At 35.0% G+C, this 9,852-nt stretch overlaps 1 protein-coding gene across 2 annotated transcripts in view; it reads left to right on the top strand.

Moving 5' to 3' along the window:
• Positions 1-4,150: 4,150 nt before the first annotated feature.
• LOC128638532 (Golgi integral membrane protein 4) overlaps positions 4,151-9,852 on the top strand; it is a 465,870-nt gene continuing 460,168 nt past the window's right edge. For both annotated transcript variants that reach the window (XM_053690536.1, XM_053690535.1), the window contains exon 1: positions 4,151-4,825. In XM_053690536.1, coding sequence (XP_053546511.1) covers positions 4,639-4,825 — 187 coding nt within the window. In that variant the 5' untranslated portion in view covers positions 4,151-4,638. The remainder of the gene's footprint in view (positions 4,826-9,852) is intronic.

The following is a 9,852-nucleotide window of genomic DNA, read 5'->3' as shown; positions in this document are numbered from 1 at the left end:
TTACGTGGCTATACTCAATAAAGATAACTTAAAAAAAAATGACTGGACAGGTATATATTAAAGGGACAGTCAAGTCCAAAAAAAAACTTTCATGATTCAAATAGGGCATGTAATTTTAAACAACTTTTCCAATTTACTTTTATCACCAATTTTGCTTTGTTCTCTTGGTATTCTTAGTTTAAAGCTAAACCTAGGAGGTTCATATGCTAATTTCTTAGACCTTGAAGGCCACCTCTAATCTAAATGCATTTTGACAGTTTTTCACTTCTAGAGGGTTCATGTGTTTCATATAGATAACATTGAGCTCATGAACGTGAATCTACTGAGGAGTGAACACTAACTGGGTAAAATGCATGTCTGTCAAAAGAACTGAAATAAGGGGGCAGTCTGCAGAGGCTTAGATACAAGCTTGTCACAGAGGTAAAACGTGTATTAGTATAAGTGTGTTGGTTATGCAAAACTGGGGAATGGATAATTAAGGGATTATCTATCTTTATAAACAACAAAAATGCTGGTGTTGACTGTCCCTTTTTTGCTTATGACATCTAATAAATTACTTATTTTACATTTTTTCCCCTTTTGGTATTTTCTTTGATAACTTTCATCTTAAAGGGACATGCCACCCACATTTTTTCTTTTATGATTTAGAAAGAGAATGCAATTTTAAACATCTTTCTAATTTACTTATATTATCTAATTTGTTTTATTCTCTTGATATTCTTTGATGAAAAGCATATCTAGATATGCTCACTAGCTGCTGATTGGTTGCTGCACATAGAAGCATTGTGTGATTGGCTCACCATGTGCATTGCTTTTTCTTCAACTAAGGATATTTAAAAAATGAAGCAAAATAAATAATGGAAGTAAATTGTAATGTTGTTTAAATTTCTATTCTCTATCTGAATCATGAAAGAAAGATTTTGGGTTTAGTGGCCCTTTAAGCATTTTTGAGTTTGACATTTCAACCCCACCATGAACTGCTTTCAGCACATTACATCTTTTAATGATGTGCAGAAACATTTTTTTCTCATGAAAAACTGTATTCAGCAGGATTCTATTATCTATGTTTATCTGCCGCTGGTCCTCTGTAACATTTTGTATCAGAACTGGTCACTTTCAACTCTCTGGGTCAATTGCTTTATAATCATTATTTACCTATACTCTTCTGTCATGTGACCCATTGTGGAAGACTTTATTTCTTTACTCCTGATTACTCTAGTTTGTGTGTGGTTTGTCAGGATGAGTCTCTGGAAATATGCCTGAAAGAGAAAAGTAAATACTTATGTTCTAATTACTGATGACATAATATAAGAAAGCATTATTTTATTTAAAGGGACACTAACATCAAAATTAAACTTTTATGATTCAGATAGAGCATGCAACTTTCCAAATTACTTCCATAATCAAACTGTGTGCAGTCCTATTAATAAACACACTTTCCGAAGCACTTGCTCCTACTGAACATTTGCAAGAGTTCACAGTGCATAAATAAATTAGTCTGTGATTGGCTGATGGCTGTCATATGATACAGGTGCTGCATATGGAAGGAAATTTTAACAATGGATGTAGATCCACTGATTACAATATGGAGTTTACATTTTTACTTATGGACCTATTATTACTACTATTGGACCGCTGCTCCATAACTTGTCCGCCTGCTCTGAGGCGGAGGACAGAAATCAATCCGATGGAACACGATCGGGTTGATTGACACCCCCTGCTAGCGGCCGCATCTGCAGGGGGCGGTATTGCACAAGTTCTGGTGTACTGCTTGTGCAGTGATAAAAGCTGACAGTGTATGCTGTCGGCATTTATCGATGTGCAGCAGACATGATACGCTACATTGTATCATGTCCACTCGCACTTTGATAAATATGCCCCTTATTCTTGGGTTTTGAATAACAATTGCAGACAATGCAGCTGTTTAAGGTTTGAGAAATTGAAAGCCTGTATTTTATCGGGCAATAATCAATGCATCTGGGGAAATGTAGTACATGTAACAACATAAGTGTATTATTTCTGCCAATGCCCTTATTTGATTTTAAATAGACTTAATAGAATTTTCCAGGTAACATTATTTTCATAAGTATCCAAAGAGATAAAATCTATGTAGGCAAAATATATTTAGATTTTCCTCTAAACTAAGCCAAAACTAAACACAAGAAACTCTTAAAGGCACAGTCTAGTCCAAAATAAACTTTCATTATTCAGATAGGGCATGTCATTTTAAATAAGTTTCCAATTTACTTTAATCACTAATCTTGCTTTGTTCTCCTGGTATTCTTAGTTGAAAGCTAAATCTAGGTAGGGTCATATGCTAATTTCTTAGACCTTGAAGGCCACTTCTTATCTGAATGCATTTTTACAGTTTTTCACCACTAGAGGGAATTAGTTCATGTGTGTCATATAGATAACATTGTGCTCACGCACATGGAGCTACTTACGAGTCAGCACTGATTGGCTAAAATGCAAGTCTGTTAAAAGAACTAAATAAAGGGGTCAGTTTGCAGAGGCTTAAAAGGGATTATCTATCTTTTAAAACAAAAATAATTTTGGTACAGACAGTCCCTTTAAATCTTGATTACTTTAATTTCCACCAGCTGTAAATTGTAACCCTACAGCTTGTAGAACAAGGAACATGGCAACCCCAGAGGAAAATGTCATCCTTCTGTGGGCCTTGTCATATATATGTGTTTATAATAAGGGGAAAATAATATTCAGTAGTTTCTATATAATATTTTCTATTTATCCCTTCAATGAACACAACGTACTCTATATGTCGATGATTTGTTGGCCCATAATATCGTGGCTCTCACCCCACGCAGCAAGGCTGTGCTAATATGACCTCCCTCCCTCCTGCAGGCCTCCTCAAATAGTGCGGTCTTGCTTGCGGTCCCCCCGTTAAGGAGTTAAATGGTGAGCATCATTTGGATTACACTAAAGAGTTATATTAACGTGAGCTGGGCATATGGAAACATTTTAATTCTGAAAACAAAATACAAGCAGATATATGCACTTGACTGGGTCTATTTCATTGTTGTAATAAAAAGCACTAAGCAGTGGGTTATAGAAATCACTGCAATATGTATTTTTCCATATTTTAAATGCATTTTACCTTTTAGTTGTATGTTAACTTCCTTTGTAAAGGTCCGTTACTTTCTGTCACAAACCCACAATGGGGCTGTGGTTTCTAAAGGAAGGCAAACCAGCAGCTGATTATTATTCAAAGTGTTTCTAGTGGACATCTGCTCTAGTTGTAGTCAGTTTATTGCCCATGCTCAGTAGAGTACTTCTACTGTAAAAATCACATGACAATAGAACTTAAGGTTTGTAATGTCTGCTCAATTATCTAGTTGCAGGAAGTGGTTCCACTGATAATTTCTAAGTGCTTATTCAGCAAGAACAAAACAGTTGTGTGCTGGTTTTTTTTTTTTAACACAATCTGTTTCTTTTAACTTTGATTGAACATATTTGTTATTACTAAAAAAAATAACTTTTTCATATCCCTTTAAAATGGGCTGTTGAATGTGGAAAGTTTAAAAATCCTATTGAACACTATAGTATGTTTACTACTGAGGTACTTAAATACTGCTGTTAAATTGTCCCCATGCAATGAATAGATGTGCTATTATGCCACAAATACATTTTAAAAAGCCTACAGAAAGCCACATGATGAATTTATTTCAATAGATCAATATATTTACACATCAAACAATTCTACTTAACTGTTATTGCAAGTTGAAGCACCTGTACTACTATGGTGTTTCTATCAATCTGAAATTAGTAAACTACCTTTATAATAAATGTCTGGTATTTATCCCCATTATATAATATACGCAGGTAAAATAAACCCTGGGTTTGTAGCATCATGTAGTCCCAAAGTTAAAAACTGCATTTAAAAAAAAAACAAAGAGACAAGCTATAATATGTTGGTACAAAACTTGTGAGGTCTGATAGTTGGACCTAATCTTTTATTACCTAATCCCTTTTGTAGGAGAAATAGCAAGGATTGTTTTGCCACCTCTATACACTTTATATTATATTGCTACTGATATAATGAAATGGTTACGTTGTACAGAGATGTTGCTCTTTAAAGAGTTAAGCTCCTCCTCCTTACAGAATGTGAAGCTGTTTGCTAACATTGGTCAATTAGTCTGTCACTCACCCTAAGGAGTGCAGCTTCCTCTTTGAATGTGCTGCAAGTTTTAGGAGATTTAGACGGCATGAGATCAGGGGAGTCTCTGATTAGTTTATCTTTTCTTGTCCTCTGGGTCTATGTGCTGTAGGTTCAGCGTGTTTGCTGCATATCTAAAGGGCTGAGCTTATAGAGCAAGAAGACATGGGAGCAGTGTTTGTGTATCAGCCAGCCTGAGGCAGCTAAAGTTACATGCTGGTGGCTAAGGGAAGCCAGCTCTCGTTATAAGTACTGAGGCAGTTGTGGATCTGGGATTTTGGAATCTGCTTGATCTTTTTTTTTGGATGTGATGCACAGTTCAATAGTGGATTAATAAAGGATGCTGATCATAACACCCAGGGCCCTGAGGATCACTTGTGTTGGATATAATCAAGCACTTTATATACTGGTCCCCATGTTTAGGTAGATCAAGCTCTGAAAACAAAACTGAAAAAAATAAAATCATGGGCACTGGGACGTGCAGCAGGAGGCAGAAGAGTCTGCTCCAAACAGGATTTTGCTTGCTGGCTGTGCTTGGCTTGGGAAGTGGAGTTTTACTCTATAACTACATAATACAGCAGGCAAAGACCTCAGAAGCTCTGGCTGTGAGATATAAGCAGCAACAAGATAACCTCTCTGCACAATTGCAAGGTAAACATTAAACAACCCTGCTGCCAATGCCGTCTTCTGGCCCTGGCATCCGTTCAGGGGCGGGGAGGAGAATGTAATTCTTATTCCTTTGTGGCCAGTCTGTGCTTTTAATTTAATTAGAGAATAAGCTGCAAAGTCACATGGTGTGTGAGAGGTTTGTGCTCAGCAAGTTCTCAGTGGGACAGTTACAAATCACTACACAGGGTGTCACAGTGTATACATCTAGCATTAGCTTGTATTACATATAACTACTTGTACACACAGGGTGTCACAGTGTATACATCTAGCATAAGCTTGTATTACACATCACTACTTGTACACACAGGGTGTCACAGTGTATACATCTAGCATTAGCTTGTATTACATATAACTACTTGTACACACAGGGTGTCACAGTGTATACATCTAGCATTAGCTTGTATTACATATAACTACTTGTACACACAGGGTGTCACAGTGTATACATCTAGCATTAGCTTGTATTACATATAACTACTTGTACACACAGGGTGTCACAGTGTATACATCTAGCATAAGCTTGTATTACACATCACTTCTTGTACACACAGGGTGTCACAGTGTATACATCTAGCATTAGCTTGTATTACATATAACTACTTGTACACACAGGGTGTCACAGTGTATACATCTAGCATAAGCTTGTATTACACATCACTACTTGTACACACAGGGTGTCACAGTGTATACATCTAGCATTAGCTTGTATTACATATAACTACTTGTACACACAGGGTGTCACAGTGTATACATCTAGCATTAGCTTGTATTACATATAACTACTTGTACACACAGGGTGTCACAGTGTATACATCTAGCATAAGCTTGTATTACACATCACTTCTTGTACACACAGGGTGTCACAGTGTATACATCTAGCATTAGCTTGTATTACATATAACTACTTGTACACACAGGGTGTCACAGTGTATACATATAGCATTAGCTTGTATTACATATAACTACTTGTACACACAGGGTGTCACAGTGTATACATATAGCATTAGCTTGTATTACTGTATTACACATCACTACTTGTACACACAGGGTGTCACAGTGTATACATCTAGCATAAGCTTGTATTACTGTATTACACATCACTTCTTGTACACACAGGGTGTCACAGTGTATACATCTAGCATTAGCTTGTATTACATATAACTACTTGTACACACAGGGTGTCACAGTGTATACATCTAGCATTAGCTTGTATTACATATAACTACTTGTACACACAGGGTGTCACAGTGTATACATATAGCATTAGCTTGTATTACATATAACTACTTGTACACACAGGGTGTCACAGTGTATACATATAGCATTAGCTTGTATTACATATAACTACTTGTACACACAGGGTGTCACAATGTATACATATAGCATTAGCTTGTATTACATATAACTACTTGTACACACAGGGTGTCACAGTGTATACATATAGCATTAGCTTGTATTACATATAACTACTTGTACACACAGGGTGTCACAGTGTATACATATAGCATTAGCTTGTATTACTGTATTACACATCACTACTTGTACATACAGGGTGTCACAGGGTATACATATAGCATTAGCTTGTATTACTGTATTACACATCACTACTTGTACATACAGGGTGTCACAGGGTATACATATAGCATTAGCTTGTATTACTGTATTACACATCACTACTTGTACACACAGGGTGTCACAGTGTATACATATAGCATTAGCTTGTATTACTGTATTACACATCACTACTTGTACACACAGGGTGTCACAGTGTATACATATAGCATTAGCTTGTATTACTGTATTACACATCACTACTTGTACATACAGGGTGTCACAGGGTATACATATAGCATTAGCTTGTATTACTGTATTACACATCACTACTTGTACATACAGGGTGTCACAGTGTATACCTATAGCATTAGCTTGTATTACACATCACTTCTTGTACATACAGGGTGTCACAGTGTATACATCTAGCATTAGCTTGTATTACATATAACTACTTGTACAAACAGGGTGTCACAGTGTATACCTATAGCATTAGCTTGTATTACTGTATTACACATCACTACTTGTACACACAGGGTGTCATAGTGTATACATCTAGCAGTAGGCTTGTATTACATATAACTACTTGTACACACAGGGTGTCACAGTGTATACCTATAGCATTAGCTTGTATTACTGTATTACACATCACTTCTTGTACAAACAGGGTGTCATAGTGTATACATATAGCATTAGCTTGTATTACTGTATTACACATCACTACTTGTACACACAGGGTGTCACAGTGTATACATATAGCATTAGCTTGTATTACTGTATTACACATCACTTCTTGTACATACAGGGTGTCACAGTGTATACACCTAGCATTAGCTTGTATTACTGTATTACACATCACTACTTGTACACACAGGGTGTCACAGGGTATACATATAGCATTAGCTTGTATTACTGTATTACACATCACTACTTGTACACACAGGGTGTCACAGGGTATACATATAGCATTAGCTTGTATTACTGTATTACACATCACTACTTGTACACACAGGGTGTCACAGTGTATACATATAGCATTAGCTTGTATTACTGTATTACACATCACTACTTGTACATACAGGGTGTCACAGTGTATACATATAGCATTAGCTTGTATTACTGTATTACACATCACTACTTGTACAAACAGGGTGTCATAGTGTATACATATAGCATTAGCTTGTATTACACATCACTACTTGTACAAACAGGGTGTTACAGTGTATACATATAGCATTAGCTTGTATTACTGTATTACATATAACTACTTGTACACACAGGGTGTCACAGTGTATACATATAGCATTAGCTTGTATTACTGTATTACACATCACTACTTGTACAAACAGGGTGTCATAGTGTATACATATAGCATTAGCTTGTATTACACATCACTACTTGTACACACAGGGTGTCACAGTGTATACATATAGCATTAGCTTGTATTACTGTATTACACATCACTACTTGTACACATCACTACTTGTACAAACAGGGTGTCACAGTGTATACATATAGCATTAGCTTGTGTTGTTATATTGTCTGATATATATATATACCTGTGTGTGTGTGTATGTGTATATATATATATATATATATATATATATATATATATATATATGTATATATATATATGTGTGTGTGTATATATATATATATATATATATATATATATATATATATATATATATATATATATATATATACACATATACCTTTTGTATGTGTGTGTGTATAAGAAGCAGGAAATCCCCAAAGGAGGACAAAATAGAGGCCGAAGCTACATCCAAGGTCAGTTCAAAACCAGTTTATTGGCAGAGTGCAGGTACAAAGGTGAAGCCAGGACATTAACACTGACGCGTTTCGCGCATGCGCACATGCGCTTCATCAGAGGTGATGTGTTCAAGGTGTGGATAGACTTATATACAGCAAAACAACCAATCAAGGTACCATTTGGTAAATAGGATAGCAATTACACCTGTTATATGTGATGAGATCGTTTGTTGTAAACAAGTCAACCACTCATTCTTTTCCTTATAGATATATACATGTGTAAACAACTAAGTTCTAAGACTTCATATATATAGAAGTCTGCAGTGGTAATAGTGCATATTATAATATAGACATATATTGTGATATGTTCAAAAAAAAATTTTCCTCAATAATAAAGAAAGTACAATTAATAAATACAACAATAACAAATAAAAATATAATGTAAGAAAGATAAAAATAGAAATATAAATGTGATTGATACATGTAGATGGGAATAGGACATAAATTACTGGTTAAGAACCATATGAATAATAGAAATGTATATATAAACTTTGTTACCAGGTATCAGATATGTGAGAACTAGATAACAGTACATACATCCAATCTTAACCAATTAACTATCAATTGTATAGGAAAAAAGAAAGAAAATAATTTATTTTTTTTAAAACAATTTTTGTTTTTTGTATATCATGATCTATATATAGAACAAATAATTAAAAATAAACATTTAATAGCAATAAACCTAAATAAATTAAAAAATATATGGATGCTAATAAAAAAGAAAAAGATCTAATTTCAAATGAGGGAACATTACTACAGCAATTAGCATTTGTACTATATTAATTTTCAAATAAATTTTGATTTTAATTTCAACAGATTAAGGAGCTAACCATATTGGTAAGATAGAATATATATGTATGTATGTATGTGTGTGTGTGTGTGTGTATGTATATATATGTATATATATATATATATATATATATATATATATATACCTGTATATGTGTATATATGTATGTATGTGTGTGTGTATATAGATCTAAGAATATAATTGAGAATCTGAGCTTGACCAGTGACCACTGAGGATAGGCTGGCGCTACAGGACCTTAGTGAATTATATCAGGAATCGACCTCTGACGAAGATTCTTTGCTAGCGTCCGAGATAGATTTACCTTTTAAATTATCTTCTCATTTTAAGAAAAGATCCACTTATATGCCGCAACTTTCTTTCTCTCCTGCTGTTAACTTATTTTTTAAACTGGTTGAAAGGGAGATACAGGAACTGCCACTGAGTGGCATTGTTGATGACAACTTGACCAAGAAAGAACGAAAAGCTCTGAAAGAGTTAAAAACGGCCCCCAACGTTGTGTACAAATCAGCGGATAAGGGGGGCAATGTCGTTCTATGGGATGAAACTATGTATTGCAAGGAGGTAATGAGACAATTGTCAGATAAAGAACAATATCTGAAACTTGACTTCAACCCTCTGCCTACCTTGCAATCAAAACTTTTCACAATTTTGAACGATGCCAGAAATGATGGGACAATTACTAATACAGAATTTGGTTATTTGATGGTAGACAATCCAGTTATGCCTATATTTTACTGTATACCTAAGATTCATAAGAACATTAAGAATCCGCCTGGACGTCCCATCATTTCTGGCATCGGGAGTCTGGTTGAAC

This window comes from Bombina bombina, chromosome 8, assembly GCF_027579735.1.
Source record: "Bombina bombina isolate aBomBom1 chromosome 8, aBomBom1.pri, whole genome shotgun sequence".
Classification (NCBI taxonomy): Eukaryota; Metazoa; Chordata; class Amphibia; order Anura; family Bombinatoridae; genus Bombina; species Bombina bombina.
The sequence above is the reverse complement of the archived record's forward strand: the minus strand, read 5'-3'. Positions and strand labels throughout refer to the sequence as shown.